Below are 17939 nucleotides of genomic sequence, written 5' to 3'. Positions count from 1 at the left end.
AAAGTCATACCTCCCTTCTTAAACACATTATCGAATCGGTTTAAAATGTTCGTTAGTCCTCTGAACATTAACTAAATTTTTTGTTTGAAACAAGTTTTGATATGATCAAAAGGTTGCTGGAATTGTAAGGAACGGTAAACATTTGAAACTTTTTTTCACGTCAACTATTGTCGTATTGAGTAAATGCGAAGTTTTTCGTAACTTTAAGGTGGAATTTTTTTTATCCCCTACTTAGCATCGGTGAAATCTACCTCCGCCTTCCGGGGTACCGAAAGGTTTTTTTTTTGTTATCATATTGATATTTTTCAGCCGAAATTTTGTCGGAAATGGAGAACGATGGATACCTATACATAATATAACTGATTAAACGTGAATTAAAATTAAGTTTGTGAATATTTTGAAGTACCAAAATATGTAAAGTTCCCGCAACAACTATACATATCCTAATAACGTTGATAAATATATTCTAATTAATCGTATAATTTTTTTATATTGTTAAAATAACTGATAATTAAGTATTTTTTTTATTTTATCTGTTACAGATGTCATGGTGAGATAGTAGTTAATCGTATAATGGAGAAGCGATGCCCTGGGCTGTGGCTGGGATGTTTTATAATCACGGCATTGCTTCTACCTTCAGTTCATTTATTACCGGAAGATGACATCAACAAAGAGTTTCCACGTCAATCGACAGAAAATTTTCAGTTTACAAGAAAATCGTATAATGTTACCGTTCCAGAAAATTCTATGGGAAAAACATTTGTTACTCCTGAAGAAAAAATGGGAGTTTATAGAAGCGATGAAGATTTAGAAGTTAGATTTAAAATAACAAACGGTGATAGAGACAGGTTTTTTAAAGCAGAAGAACGTCTTGTCGGTGATTTTTGGTTTTTATTATTAAGGACACGAACGGGTAACGTTGATGTTTTAAATAGAGAACGTAAAGATAGATACGTACTTGAGGTACGCGCTACGGCTACTAAAAGAGACGGCAAAAAAACAGCTGTATTAGAAACGGAAGCGACTGTTATAGTAACCGTTCTTGATACAAACGATCTCAATCCGTTATTTTATCCGACTGAATACGAAGAGACCGTCTCAGAAGATGTACCTTTACATCAAAGTATATTAAGGGTTTCGGCAGAAGATGCCGATTTAGGACGTAATGGTGAAATTTATTATAGTTTTCAAGAAAGCACTGAACAGTTTGCCGTACATCCTACTACCGGTGTTGTAACTTTAACGCTTCCTCTTCGATACACTGAAAGATCCATCCATCGATTAACAGTTTTAGCTCAAGACAGAGGTAGTGTTCTAAAAGGTGGTGGAAAACCGAGTACAGCGCAGTTAACGATTAACGTAAAACAAGTAAATTTACACGGTCCTGAAATTTATGTTCATCATTTACCGGATATTGTAGAAAATTCTAACGCAGATATATACGCAATAGTAAGAGTTGTCGATCGGGATCAAGGAATTCACGGACAAGTTCGTTCTTTAGAAATTGTTGATGGTGATCCAGACGGTCATTTTAGGATTACACGCGGTTCGACTAAACAGGATGAATTTAATATAGAAGTACTTCGTTTATTAGATAGGGAATCTGCACCGCAAGGTTATAATTTAACGTTACGAGCTATCGATCGTGGTATTCCACCTAGACAGACGTATAAATCTGTCCCCGTACATTTAGCGGATTTAAATGATAACGCACCGGTTTTTGATCGTGAAATTTATGAAGTCGATTTACCAGAAACTGCACCAGTTAATTCACCAATTATACGTTTAAAAGTTACAGATGCCGATCAAGGGCGTAACGCTCAAGTATTTTTAGAAATTGTTGGTGGAAACGAAGGTGGAGAATTTCATATAAATCCAGATACGGGTATGTTATATACAGCAGTACCTCTTGATGCGGAATCAAAAGCGTTTTACACGTTAACCGTTTCGGCTATCGATCAAGGAAATGCTGGAACTAGAAAACAGTCGTCTGCAAAAGTTAAAATCAATGTAGTTGACGCTAACGATAACGATCCGTTATTTGAATCGGCAGAAGTGACTGTTACTGTTAATGAAAATGAACCGGCCGGAACTTCAGTTTCTAAAGTTACAGCACGCGATAAAGATTCTGGTGAAAACGCATACATATCTTATAGTATAGCAAATTTAAATCCTGTACCGTTTGAAATAGATCATTTTACCGGTAACGTAAGAACAACTCAAGTTTTAGATTATGAATCTATGAGAAGGCAATACGTATTGAGAGTTAGAGCTTCTGATTGGGGTTTACCTTATAGAAGACAAACAGAAATGCAGTTAAAAATAATATTAAAAGACGTTAACGATAATAGGCCGCAATTTGAAAAACTTGATTGTGATGGGAATGTACCTAGATTTTTACCGATCGGTAGTGAAATTATTACTCTTTCTGCTATAGATTTTGATGCTGGTAATATTATAAGTTATCGAATCGTATCCGGTAATGAAGATAGTTGTTTCTCATTAGAAACGACATCCGGTGTTCTATCGGTAACATGCGATTTAAGTGACGTTTTAGTTAACGAAAGAACAGTTAACGTTACTGCAACAGACGGTACACATTTTGCCGATGTTACTACTGTACATATGCATTTAGTCAATTCGAAACACAATACCGGTGAATTTCAATGTCGTGATACAAATGTCGCAAGAAGATTAACAGAAGTCATAGCATCGGCTGAACGTAACAATAATCCACAAAATCAGGAAGAATTTGCAATGATGCCGTCAAGGTACGGTGAAAATGTTCACGCACCAGAATGGATCGGTTTTCCGGTACAGTTAGAGGTGAACGAATCGGCACCGCTAGGTTTCGTTTTAACAAAGTTACGCGCTAGAGATCGTGATTTAGGATATAATGGTAAATTAATATACGGTATTTCATACGGCGATCAAGATTCAGTTTTTAGGTTAGATCCTGATACCGGAGAATTAAAAGTAATCGGTTACCTTGATAGAGAACGAGAGACTGAATATTTGTTAAACGTAACTGTATCAGATTTAGGTAGACCTGTAAAATCGGCATCGAGAGTACTTCCTATAACGATATTAGATGTAAATGATAATCCACCAAAATTTCAAAGATCTTTAGCCAGTTTTCGTGTTACGGAAAATGCTAGAAACGGTACTGTTATATTTCGAGTTAATGCAACCGATATCGATTTAGGTAAAAATTCTGAAATCTCATATTCAATGGTTACAGACACAGATGATTTTAAAGTAGATCCAAATACCGGAATGATTTACGTATCGGCACCGTTAGATAGAGAGAAACAACAATTATATGAATTGAAAATTAGAGCTAGCGATTGCGGTGGTGATTCAACGGATCCGTCTTCCTTACATTCTGATGCTTTAGTTCGTGTTAGTATCGACGATATAAATGACAACCCTCCCACATTCAGTTTATCCTCGTATTCGGTAAAAGCACGTGAAGATATACCGGTAGGAAGTGTAGTAGCTATCGTGAGTGCGACTGATCCTGATTTAGGGCAAGGCGGTGAGATACGTTACAGTATTTTAGGTGAAGCTGAAGTCGATATACCGTTCAAGATAGATCGTCTTACCGGAACCGTTCGCACACTTAAAAAATTAGATTTTGAAGAACGTCAGATTCATAGTTTAACAGTGCGTGCTAAAGATCGCGGTACACCATCGTTAAGTGCTGAAGCGACTTTAATTATTGAAATAGTTGATGTGAATGAAAATCTTCATCCTCCTCAATTTGATGATTTTGTGGTTAGTGCTTCCGTTGCTGAAAATCAACCGATTGGTACGTTAGTTACTACTATTAAAGCATCAGATGCAGATCCTCCTGGTGATGATTCAAGAGTTGGATATTATATTAGAGCTGGCAGTGGTGTTGGATATTTCTCAATCGATGATGAAGGTAAGCCTTATGTACTTCTTTTATATAAAACCTTTTTATATATTTAGATATTTATGTTTATAATCATCACCTATTTATTCGATAACGTTTATATTACATTTTACATAATTTATTAACTATCCTGGAGTACAGGAATAAAATCTAAACGGGAAAAGCTGTAAATATTAAGAGAAAACAATGAATCCAGTAAGGATGACAAAACATTTTTTGGTAGGGAGGAATATAAGATTGGCTTTAAGAAAATCATGTACGATTATATAGAATTTAAAAAATTAATGAAGTTTTAATTTCCTATACTATAAGTAGTCAACCTTGTAAATCTATTTTGAATATACGAGGTGTGGCTATTAAATAACGAGACCAATGCTGTAAAATATTTTATTTTAAATTTATACATATTTAGTTATTACCCCTCTCCTCGATCCCTACAACGCTCCATGCGAATTTTCCATTGTTCGAAACAGTGCTGGAAGTCTTCTTCTGCGTGCTCTTTCATGACGCGTGCCGCTTTTTGTTTCACAGTTTCAACGGTCTGAAATTTTGCTCCTTTTAATGCAGATTTGAAGTTTAGGAACAGATAAAAGTCACATGGTGACTTTTATCAGCCGAATAAGGCGAATAAGTATTTTAATTTCTTCTGTGATTCCTGATTTGGCTGGCTGTTTTTATCATTTTTAAATTTACCTTTGACAAGTTTTAAGCAATTAGAACCACGCATATCATCTGAAAATGGTAGGCAGTTACATTTAAGAGTCACGTACCGGGTTGGCCTCGTGGTGAACTTGTCATCTCAAATCGGCTGATTTCGAAATTGAGAGTTCTAAGGTTCAAATCCTAGTAAAGACAATTACTTTTATACGGATTTGAATACCAGATCGTGGATACCGGTGTTCTTCGGCGGTTGGGTTTCAATTAACCATACATCTGAGGAATGGTCGACCTGAAACTGAACGAGACTACACTTTCATACATATCATTATCATTCATCCTCTGAAGTAATTACGTTCGTGGGACCAAAGGATAAACAGATAAAGAAAAATACATTTTAGTCTTTTTGTTTCTTTTTCACTCTCATTTTCTTTTTGGTTTTGGCTCCATTTTCTAACTACTTATTCTTATAGGTAATTTAATGAAATATTGATCATTCATTAGCTTGTCTGACTCCAGTTTTGATTAGAAATGGTTATAATAATTACCCAATAAATTTTAGTTCAGAATTTTTTTTCGACTAGTGTATTTTAATCAACAGCTGAAATAGTCTACCGTTACAGAAAATGTCTGTCTAGATAGATATAAATACAGAAAGAAAATGTTTGAAATAAAGTTTCCTTTAGGTGAAATGAATAAACTCAGTACGGCCATTATCTGTTTAGAATTGGAAAAAGACCTACCCCACAATGTGTGTACTGCCCAGAGACTGATGATGCGGAACACACTGTGTTTGTATGCCCAAGATGGGCTCCAAATAGAAGAGAAATTTCGGACAACGGACTTACACCTGAAAACCTCTTAAATTGGATGGTCTATAGTGACGATAACTGGGATTTGTTCCGTAGGTTTGCCGGGGAAATCTTACGCACCAAGGAAGAAGAGGACAGAAGAAGGGGTTTGTGAAATTAGGGTAGGGAGGACAGTCCCTCCGTGGAGGGCCCGTACGCCGTGGTGTGCGGGTTCCTGAGAAGGGGGGGAACTCCTGGGGAGTGTGGGACAAATAAAAGATCGAGTCCCGGTTGGCGGTGCCGCTCCTGCGGGTGCCTCGGTGCTTAGTGGGGGCGGTACCGCTGATTAGAGGCAAAGACATAATGACCGAGACCCGGTTCCCTGCTGAGGGGATGGGAGGTGGCGTAGCCATACCCCGTCTCCGAGGCGGGGGATTAGAGGCAGGCGAATAAAATAAAATTAAAGATCCGAGACCGGGGGAGCTAACCTGCCGTGCCGGGTGTACAACCGGTGGGCGGGGGACACTCCCTTAGAGTAAAAGGACACTCTCCCCGACTGAGTATACTTAAATGGATATCCGGTCGGGTTGAGTAGGGGAAGGAAAAAAAAAACCACCAAAGAACACCGGTATCCGCGCTCTAGTATTCAAATCTGTATAAAAGTAACTGCTTCTACTAGGATTTGGACGTTGGAACTCTTGACTTCAAAATCAGCTGATTTGCGAAGACGCGTTCACCACTGGCCCAACCCGGTGGGTTAAGTAATGTTCTTAAAGTTCATTAATAAACCTCACTTCACTTCCATAAAAACAAACAATAAAGAAAAACTAACCGATAAACAAATAAGTAGTAAATAAAAACAAACAAATAATCAAGTGATAACGAGTCAATAGACATTAATATTATAGAGATTGACAAAACTAAAATAACTTGTAGCTATAAACAAAAAAAAATGAAGAAGTAAATGAAAATGCCATCGTTAGATTTGGCGATAGTAATTTCAAACTTGTCTTTCAGTAGCCAGTACGACTAAGTCAAGATCATGGAGGCGTCTGAACCTTCGGAAGTCTTCGCTGTTATGAAGCAGATTGATCGCTTGGTGGTTGACGTGATTTTGATAATATTGTTGGTGTTTAAAATAGTATTCTTTCACAACCTCACGAACCGTCGGAAGCTCCAGGTATTCGTGAATCTCATCGTTCCGTGTGAACCATGGTGCTTCCGCATTTGTCCCTGTTACCTTGTTTTGGAAGCGTTGTATGACATTTATTAGTATTATTTGTTGTTCCCCACAACTCTACTTCTTCTTCCTTTATAATATGTTTCTGTTAGGATAATCTTGATTATATTTTTAGTTTTGTTGTCTACGCGTAATTTTTTTACTGTTGATTTTAGAGACTTTTTATCAATGGATTAATATTCTTTTGAAAGACAGTTAATATTAAATAAAAAAAAACTGTTTTACTTGAAAGTATTTTCTTAATTCTGTTTTTATTTCCTTGTACGAAGTAACGGAAGAATTGTGATCGCGAAAAATTTCGATTTTCAGATTTCAACGGAAATATTCATTTTGATCATCCCTGAGTCCATTTTGACTAGTTTCGGCGTGACCTCTGTACGTTTGTATGTACATGTTATGTATGTACGTATGTAACTCGCATGACTAAAAAACGATTAGTCGTAGGACGTTGAAATTTTGGATTTAGGACTGTTGTAACATCTAGTTTTGCACCTTCCCTTTTGATTGCAATCGACTAAACCAAAAGTGTTCAAAAAAGTCCAAAATCCCCCAAAAATTGGATTTTTAAGTTTTTCTTAACTGCAGTAATAAGTCCTTATTGAGAACTTTTAAACGATATATCAGAAGTGGTAGTTATTTTCATCGGTTCTAGAATTACAGCCAAATGAAATTTTAATTAATGAAATATTTGGATATTTTAAGGGGAAGGCTTATCGGTTCGAATCCAAGATTTCATTTCCTTTTTTTTAAGTTTTTTTTCTAATTTAAATATAACGATTTATTAATAATTATTAACCTCTGCTTGTAAAAAAAAAATTACCATAAATAATAATTCAATATAATAAAAACAAAAAAAATATGAAAAATATCAGAAATTATTAATGAAATAAAATTTTATGTACTTATCATTTAAAAAAAAAAAAACGTGTCTATATAATTTAATGGGTCTACACGTAAGACATATGATGTCCACATCAGATTTTTTATAATTGTATTTTATACTTAGTAAAAAATAAAATATATTTTCCGAAAACAGAATATAATTCGTAGTATAACAATTAAAAAAAAAAACATATTTGTAAAATGTAAATTAATCGTATAGGTGTCATTTTAAAATTCTTTAAAATGTAATCCAGTTTAGCAGAAGAAATTTGATTGGGTTTTTCGTTAAGATAGAATATTTCAGTACGCATACTATCTTTATTAGTTTCCTTTTTTACAATATTTGAAAACAGGAAATTACAGATTTATACCGTTTCAACTTCTTCAGTTAAAGGATTGTCGTAAACGTGATTGAATATCTACATATCGATGTAATGGACTTTAAGAAGTGTACTCTTTATAAATGTGACCGCTTAGTCACCTATTTAGACCGTTTAAGAATTTTTTGATGTAATCAATTCGTTTTAGTGGAAATAGATCAGAAAATTCAAGAGAGTTTATAATTTTCTTCTGATGTATTGGATTTAATTTAAAAAAAGTAAGATATTTTAATAAATAAAATCACTATGTATTATTTTTATATGACGTATGAAAATAGTCTCATAAAGAAAATTATACATCTAAAAAAATTATTCCAAAAAAAAATAAATAAAATTACAAAACATTCTTTTAATCAGAAATCAACTTTATTACAAATTTATTTATTCCGTATTGATTAGTTGTTAGCTATATGTGAATCAGGTTGACAGTATGAACAACCGTTCTTTTAGATATTACTTTGATTTTTTCTGGTGCAAAAAAATAAAATATTTTGTTAAATTTCGTTTTTAATATAATTTTGAATAGTTACGTATCATCTGTACATGTAATGTAATGCTAAATTGGGTTGTCCTTTCGTGCGCATCTCGCAAAAATTATTTGACAGATTTTAATAAAACTTTGTAGATTTACATATTAGAGATTTGATCATTATCTCCGATTAGAAATACCATAATATTTCTAATTGGATATTAAATAATTCATTAAAGAAAAATATGGTTCTTTTACTTCGTTATATTTCTGTTATGTTGGTAAAAGATCTCTCAAGTTCAGATCTACACGCTTTTAAATATTAATTATACGATTATTATTATTTTTGCTATTAGCTTAAAAAAACATATTTAGGGAATTTTTTACGGTTTATTTTGCCTCTCGCTATTGGATTATGAAAAGGTAAAAAATATATGCCTTTAAGAAAGAGAAGTAACCTTTTCTATTACTCAAAAACTGCTAAAATGATAAGGATATCTCGGTCTTCTGAAACAGCTGAAGTGCGTGATTCTCGGTTAACTGCTGATCGAAAGCGCTACGCCTAGACTTGAGTTGCAGTAAATTTGCAACGCGAACTGCAGCTAAATTTCTCACGAGTTCATTATATAGATACCATATTCCACTGATTCCCAAACTGTGCGCCGCGGCGCTCCGGGGAAGCGCGGCCTTTTCACAGGGGTGCCGCGAAATATTGTAAAAGCTTCATAATTCATTGAACCAAGACATTTATAATTAATGTTAATAAAGTAAAAAAATAATGAAGATGCACGAGTTTTATTTATTTTTATCTGTTACTTTACTAGCAGTCATACTTTTACTTAAGGTAGGGCACCATGGAAAAATGTTTAATTAAAAACGGGTGCCGCGACTCGGAAAAGTTTGGGAACCACTGTCATATTCACATAAGGATAAAAGTGGCTTTAGCTATAATGTACAGATTAATTACGCCGATCATGGACATATTGGCGCCATTACAGAACTGTGTTCTTATCGTCATGCTTGTAAAGGGTAAAGGAGATGAATAGAATTTTTTTTTTTTTTTTTTGCCTCCGAGACCACCGTTAGGTATTACTTCGGAGGATGAGATAAAATAACAATTTTGTAGCTTGCGTAAATACCTAATCGAAATTCGAAGCTGGAGCCTCCGAATGAAAGGCCGAGACGCTATCACTCGCACCACGGAGACCGGCAAAAAAGGAATTTATTGTGCATCAGGAAAGGTTCATTTATCTCCAGTTCAAGAAGCGCCGAAGGTACTTGAAGCACTGTTGATTGGAAATGGATGGAAACCATCCTAAATCCAAAGATCTGTTAAACTAAGAGTCTGCAAAGCCCCTTTCCAATGACTTCGTTTGGAGAATTTATCAGAATTATTCTCATAACCATAAGGATAATGAACACAGCGGGCTAGAATTGTGTTTGTCTAGGGGGGGGGCTAGAAGGAAGACCCCCTCTGTGTTGGAGCGAGCGAAGCGAGTCTGACTGTCTAGTTTTAGATACACTCACACACCAATATGTTTATTTTTTTTTTTTATAAAATATAGGAAGATCTTAATTTATTATTATGAAATTTTAAGTTTTTAGTTATTTTTACTATATAAACTTCCTCTACGTTTTGTAATCGTATAAGATTTTTGAAATTATAATAACAAAAAATATCAAAGTTTTGTTAGCAATAGTGTTATCGAGGATCGAATTAATTTAATGCAGTTAAAAAATAAAAAAAAAAACATGTATATACAGAGTTTAATCTTATGATTTCTTTAAGTGTAATGGATCGACATTTTTTATGAAAAAAATAATATTTTTTTGATTGTAAGCAGTTTTTAATTTGTGTACATTTTTCATAATTAAAAAGTTTTTATCGAGAATTATTTTTTATTTAATTTTAATACGTTTCTGTCACTTAAATTTAAATAATTTACGAACAACTTACGGAAACCTTTAAATATGAATTAAATAAAAATGAATTTAAATATGAATAAATTAAAAACAGTTTAATGATAAACATGACGAATTACTTTTCATAAAAACTTAAATGAAGTAGTAATGCAAATTATCTCTAGTTTAGTAATGTGCAAGCTATTAACTGCAACTGTTATAAAAACTAACATTTCTGTTGACAGAGACTATTTTATTAATAGGGTATTTACGATGTTATTTCGTTCATTTCAATTTAAGTAAATGGTTATTTCAATTACATTTATCTACAGAGTGTTGCACGAATTGATCCAACATTTTGTTTCGTTAAAAATATTATTTGACTTGCAATACAGAAAAGTAAAATACAATGCGTTTACTATATACCTGGAGATTATGTTCTGCTTATCACATGTTCAGTATGACCACCATCACGTCTACCAACTTCTTTAACACGAAATCCTTTGTTGTTATGAATATTATACAGCGTATTTAGATAACTTCACAGTCTGTTCAAAAAAACAATGGCTCTATTACCCCGTAACTTGAGATAGCGACCCGTACCATCATGCTTGGAGCGTGATACACCTTTTCGTGAAGCTCGTGTGGATTTCGGAAGCCCAAAAACGCACATTTTGTTTATAAGCAACCCCGTCTAGGTGAAAATGTGCCTCATCTGAAAACCAAATATTGTTGAACGATACGTCTCGGTTCACACCTCGTTCAGCGAACGCCATTCTTTGATATTTGTTGTCAGCCGTTAATTTAGCAACTGTTATATTGTACGGATCAAATCTAAATCGGGTTTTAAAATTCGCTGCAAAGATCGTTTAGAAATCCAAAGTTGTGCTGCTGCTTTTCTTGTTATTTTCCCGGGCTCCTCATCAGCGCTGCTCTGCTCTTGACGGCTTCGTCATTCTACGGAGAACGAAGATCTGCAGGCCGTTCGCGCTTACTCTAAAATACTGAACCATAAATATTCAATTTTTCGTAAAGTCTGCTTATTGTTTTAAATGAGGGCGATCACCGAATTTAAAAATGTTCACGAAACCGTTTTTGTGTAAGCACCACACTTTTCGTTTAATAACACAAAAGTTCCGCGCTGTTAAACAGTCAGTCTTTCTGTGTCAGCCATCTTGGAACGATACACAAACTGCGCACTCGTAAAGAGAAGAAGCTAATTATTCATGAACTGCTGTCACTTCTGCCAACATAAAACACAATAATAATGTTTGAACAATTATTATTACCTGAACAATTATTGCCAAAAAAATAGTTAGATCATTTCGTGCGCCACCTTGTATATTAATGTACAATCAACTTCCGATTATCTGCGAGCGGTTTAACTCCGTTGCGGTTTAATCGCCATGCCTCTCAGAAAAAAAAGAGTTTTACAACCTTATAAAGAAGCTAAAAATTTAAAGTATTTTTATCATTTTGTGAAAGTTTTTGCTCGTTCATTCATTTATGTCCTACTTGAATGCGTGCTTGTTTTGAATAAACAAGCAGACATATAGAATGCTTGTTCTATAGTTTATTGTGAATAATAGGATGATATTCCATTTTTTAAATTTCTTTTTCTGTTTAACTTCCGGAACCACCGTCAGGATTACTTAAAAGGATGAACGAGGATGATATGTATGAGTGTAAATGAAGTGTAGTCTTTAACAGTCTCAGTCAGAGCGTTCCTGAGATGTGTGGTTGACTGAAACCCAAGAATCTACGATCTAGTATTCAAATTCGTATAAAAGTAACTGCCTTTAGTAAGACTTGAACGCTGGAACTCTCGACTTCCAAATCAGATGAGTTGCGAAGACGCGTTCACCAGTAGACCAACCCGGTGGGTTGGGATGATCACTGTGCGATATTATTATCCTATGCAAACTACGACTTCAATTTATTAAAATATTCAGTCAGGAAAAGAACAAACAATCGTATCTTATTTAAAAAAAAAAAAAAATATATATATATATATATATATATATGAAAAAGTAAAATTGATAATTTATAATTTTTTTAAGTATTTGAATTTTTTTCTCTTTAGCTATTGTAGTTTTAGTTAGTGAAATTAATAAACACCGTTTATTTCCATTACAATAGGTATCATTTCAGAACAGGTTCTTAGACATGTTTTACGGTTATAGGCCAACAGGCGGCGCTGCAGTAGATGTGTTTCTCTGAAATGGTTTTTGATGAGGTTTTTTGCATTGCATTGTTATCGCCTCAGAGAGGTTCTTAGATTAGCTTTACGGTTATATCCCACCAAGGGGCGCTGCGTGTTTCTCCAAAACGGCTCCGTGGGTTTTTAAAATTTTTAATTTTCTCACTTGTTTCAAACGTAATTTTAAATAATAAAAGAAAATTACGTCAATTAGCAGAAATTTGATTTGATAATAAACACTCGGTTTTTTAATTTTCTTAATCTGAAGCGAGTTATTTTTGTAAATTTATTGCTAAAGATATAACATCTGTAGTACAAATTTAAAAAATTACTATTACCTTTTTTTAAATAAGAAGCGATTTATTTGAAACTAGCAGACCCGGCAACGCTTCGCTATTGCTAGATTTGCGTATATATATATATATATATATAGATTAAATGAACACAATTGAAAGTTTGATAAAACATTAACAAAATGAACATTACGGAATTTCACAAAATTTAAGCTTTCCATTTTACCCTTTCTCCTTTTTCCCTTTCCCCCTTTCCGTCTACCCTTTTCCTTTTTCCCATGTTCCCTATTTCCTTTCTCCCATTTTAAGTTTTGCCATATTCCCACTTCCCTTCCATTTCCACAATTTTCCCCTTTCTACTTCCTTTTTCCATTTATCTTTCCTTTACTTCCCTTTTCCGCTTCCATTTTTCTTTTTTCTTTTTCCCCGTTTTCCATTTCCCCTTTTTACCGTCTTCCCTTTTCTCTTTCTTTTTCCCCGCGTGTAAATCAGTCCAGTAGTTTTTTAGTCTATAACGGCACACACATCGGTAACACTGAAATGGAATCGTAAAATATTTAGTGTAGCGTGTGTTGCTTTTATGTCGCGCTGTTTAAAAAAAAACAAAAAAAAACGTGTTTTTACTTGTAACTGGTGGACATCTTAAATATATAAATAGTAGGTATATAAAAACACCTGCGTATTCGAATGAAACGTTGTGTCAAAAATTCAAAGCGATCGGTGAAGAACTTTCGGAGATTTAAGATTTTAAACAAACGAAAATTTACATTTTTATTTATATAGACGATTAAAAATTTACATGTTTCTTAATTTATCAGCATAAATAGTTACTTTGAACAGTAAATCCCGGAAGTTAGAGTTTATTACAAATAAAAATTAAATTTAGTTCTTATCTGAAACAGAATTATTTCAAATTATTTACAATTTTTTTTTACAAAATGTAAAAAGTACTATGTGATATAGAAAATTAAGTATAATAAATAATAATTAGGAGTAATATTTTATATATTTTCTTTTGATGAAATTGGAAGATACTAAATTCGTCGAATTAAATTTTTATAATTTTGTGATAATTAAAAAAAAAATTATCTACTATCTCCAATCTAATAATTTTGTGCTGTTGTAAAATTAAGTTTCCTATTCATTTTAAGAGTAATATGTATATTCAATTTACTGAAATAATAATTTGCGTGATATTAAGCCACTCAACTTTATTTTACGTCACAGTTTAAAAGATAAACATAATATTATATTTACGATACATATTTTAATAAATAATAATATTACAAGATTTAAATGAGAAAATGAAATGTGTCTATATATATATAGTAAAAAATATGACTTCGTTTTGTGTACGTTTTTCATGTTCACCTCTATCTTAACCGTTTAAGTTACCTATAAAACTTAGACCTCATCATCAGTTTTTATTACGGTTATAAAAATTCTAATATATTTTTATATGTGTAATAATTTCTAGAGTTGGTTTAATACAGTTTAGGAAATGAGTACTTCAATTTCATTAAAGTTTTTCCTCTTCCGTTTACGCTAATGTTTATACGCGTACATCATTTTTATTTTCTGTTTCGCGTCCATATATCTTAAATTGAAGAATTGAATTAAATTCATGGAATTTCCTTCGTTCTAACGGTCTTCTGTTCTTTTTTCCTTCGTTCAATATCTTTCAGAAGATTCATATTGTTTAATTACGCTAGCGTAATTACTACATAATCGGTAGAATATGATAGAAGCTAATTAAAGCTTTTATAAATAGATTATGGAAGGGGATTTTCTTAATATTTCAATGATCTTGCAGTATTATCGATTCCCGGTTATCTTTCTCTACAGTTTTATCATCTTCTCTATTAACTATCTCTTCCCCTAAGTTATCAAAATAATCGAAGGTATCGGAAATTATTTTATACATTCGTTATTACACAAGGAGGAATTAAAAAATATATATATACTAATACTGTCGCTCTGATTTATTTATGTGTAATTACGGCGATATGATATATCTCTGTAATAATTATTTATTTGAAAAATTATAGTATTTGTATTCCAGACTACAAATCCTCTAAAGCTTGGAGAACGCTATACGAATCGCTACGGATAAGGATGTGACGATATATTTTTTTAAATGATATTCTATTTTGATGGCGTACAGTTCAATATTGTAGACGCTTGTAATTTCAGGTAGACCAAATACACAGGTTATGTTATTTACAACAAAAGCGCATCCAGCGGTATCATTCTGCTTCGATCCGTCTACGCGTACTAGTGTCTTTAGTAGAAAACGGTAAAATGTTTGCTGAAAGACGAGAATTTAATTTTTGTATTATACACAGTAAAATTTTAATTAAAATTAACGGGGTCTAGTCTCCACGAAGGATGTGTACAGAGGTAGGTTGGGAAAATAGAAGGCGGGTCAAAATGTAAAAGACATTAAACGCCGGGTACGGAGACTCATCGGTGCTGAATTACGTGGATCGTTTTCATACCGTTGGAAATGACGGTTTGTGAGGACCGCTTTAAGAACCCGATGGTTTGGTCGTCCTTTAAGACGGACGGAGTAAGATACTAGCAGCTGGTTCCCCTTATCCCAAAGCGATCGATCGATTCGATCGTCCGACAAGTACGCTTGCGATAGGGCTTGATCTAAACGCACCGGTAGCAAGACGAAGAAAAGAGATATCAGAAACGATGAAAAGACAGCGGGTAGATAGAAAAAATAAAAAAAGAAACAACCGCGAATAAATAAATGATCTAACCCGGTGGTTCCCAAACTTTTCCGAGTCGCGACTTTTTCAATTAAAAGTTTTCCACGGCGCCCTACCGTAAGTAAAAGTACGACTACTCGTAAGTAAGAGATAAAAACAAATAAAACTCCCGTTTCTTCATTATATTTTTTCTTCATTAACGACAAATTAATTATTACAAATGTGTCGGTTCGATTAATTATAAAGCTTTTACAATATTTCGCGGCGTTCTTGCGAAGAGGCCGCGTCGTCCAGTTTGGGAATCGCTGATCTAACATGTTCCAAGGTGAACTATTCGGAAAAAATAAGTAAGTTTTTCCTAAATTTTCCCCGGAGAGTAAGGTAAAAAAAATCACAAAAGAATTTTATTCGTAATTTGGGAATATTATTATTTAAATCTTATTTTGATAATCTTCATAATCAATAAAAAAAAACCTTTGGTATTTAGGTTATCAAATTTTTTAAAATGAGGAAAACTCATTTTTGGTTTTTTCTATATTGACGTTTATAATAGTAAATTTGGCAAATATTAGGATAATTAAGAAAGTTTTTAAAACGGCATAATCCTGTCAGAACATATGACTTTTTAAGGTTATTTTTTATGATTTTTCAATACCACTTTTTAATCGGCGTAGACGGGAATGTCATGCGATATTTTGCTAGCTTTTTTCATATTTAGTAATCGAGTTGTACTTTAATTATGTCCAAATAAATTAAATAGTATTTTTTCTACTGATAAAAATGTACAAAGACCTATATTTTAGGGAAGTTTATTGCGTAAAGAAATTTTTATTTACCACAATATAGAAAAGATCTACAATTCAAGAAACAGATCAATATATCCAGGTTTTTTTGTCTTTTCATTCCTTTATCTGTAGAACGATTTACGTTTTCATTTTATTATTATTATTTTTTTTTTCATAATATTTTTTTTAAAAGTGGAATCGATATAATCCAGGAAATCCAAATATATTGTCGCACCGTTTGGGATTTTGTATAATAATTCAATCCTTACCTCGACTACCACCACCTTGATTGAAAAATATGAAATTCCTAATTGTAGAACATTTTAATCCCTTTTTTCTTGTTATTTTAGTACTAAATATTTCAGCAGTTTGTTGTATAACTATTTTATTAATTAATTAATTTTTTCATTTTTAATAATTGTTAACTTTGGTAACATTTTTAATTAAAAATATTTTAATATTATTTCCTTTTTATATTCAGAAATTTCTTTCTGAACTAAATATATAATTTTTTTAAATTAAATTTAAGAAAGTAAAGCAAAAAAAGGCTGTTTTGTTTCTTAGATTATTAAAAAAATCACAGGATAATGTAATACAAAAAAATTCCATTTTATAAAATAATTAATCGTCGTGGCTTGCTTCACTTCCTCGTCTATGCAGGGGGTTCCTCCCTGGAACCCGTGGCCCAGGTCGGCGCAGGCGAGTCTCGGGGCGCTTGATATCGACCCCCAAGGCCGCAGAGCTCGCTTCGCAAGCTATTCCCATCTAGCCAGCACCCCCGCAGCGTTCGTTAAAGTATTCAGGTTTTACAGAGACCTATAAATAATAAATTATTCAACCTTTATAGAGACCTGAAAAAGACAGAATAGTAGTAACTTCTTTCTTTTTCCTGTTTAGCTTCCGGTAATTACCTTTCAGATAATACTTCAGAGGACGAATGAGGATGATATGTATGAGTGTAAGTGAAGTGTAGTCTTGTACAGTCTCGGATCGACCGTTCCTGATATGTATGGTTAATTGAAACCAAACCACAAAGAACACCGGTATCCACGATCTCGTATTCAAATCCGTGTAATAATAACCGACTGGGACTTGAACGCTAGAACTGGACTTCCAAAACAGCTGATTTGGGAAGACGCGTTCACCACTAGACCAACCCGGTGGGTCAGAATAGTAGTAATGTAACTATGGTAACTGAAGTACACAGATCTTTGATGAGGAAAACTTCACTAGTGATAGAAATTAATTTTTTTTTCTTTCTTTAATGGATATTTTTAATCGACAATTTCAGCCCCAAGGGGGCTAGAGTGTGATCTATGGATTTAAAACTTTCCTAGGATAACTCGAGTGTATCCTGCTAATTGGAAAACGTCTGTCGGTTGGTTCTCGTGTGATGCAAGAACATACAAACAGACAGACAGATAAAAAAAAAATTCGACTTTATACGAGTATATAAGATTTTTTTTTGAAAAATTAAGAATAGGTGTATAGCAATAAATGTGTTAACATTTTGTTAAAATTTTTAATGTTTTAAAAAAAAATTAAAAAAATTATTTATTTTGAAAAAATTACAATGTTTTTTGAAAATATGTGTAAAAACAACAATAAATTTATTAAATTTCTTCTTTTGAAAATTGTAATATTTTCTTTATTTTGGGGAATTTTAATTTTGTTTAATAATTAGGAATTTTATGACTTTTTTCT

The 17939-nt window shown here is 33.1% G+C and overlaps 1 protein-coding gene across 1 annotated transcript in view; it reads left to right on the top strand.

Moving 5' to 3' along the window:
- LOC142332475 (fat-like cadherin-related tumor suppressor homolog) overlaps positions 1-17939 on the top strand; it is a 240445-nt gene that overhangs the window by 205750 nt on the left and 16756 nt on the right. The window contains exon 2 of the mRNA XM_075378921.1: positions 543-3928. Coding sequence (XP_075235036.1) covers positions 574-3928 — 3355 coding nt within the window. The 5' untranslated portion in view covers positions 543-573. The remainder of the gene's footprint in view (positions 1-542; positions 3929-17939) is intronic.

This window comes from Lycorma delicatula, chromosome 11 (assembly GCF_047948215.1).
Source record: "Lycorma delicatula isolate Av1 chromosome 11, ASM4794821v1, whole genome shotgun sequence".
Lineage (NCBI taxonomy): Eukaryota > Metazoa > Arthropoda > Insecta > Hemiptera > Fulgoridae > Lycorma > Lycorma delicatula.
This window is presented reverse-complemented; position numbering and strand designations above follow the sequence as displayed.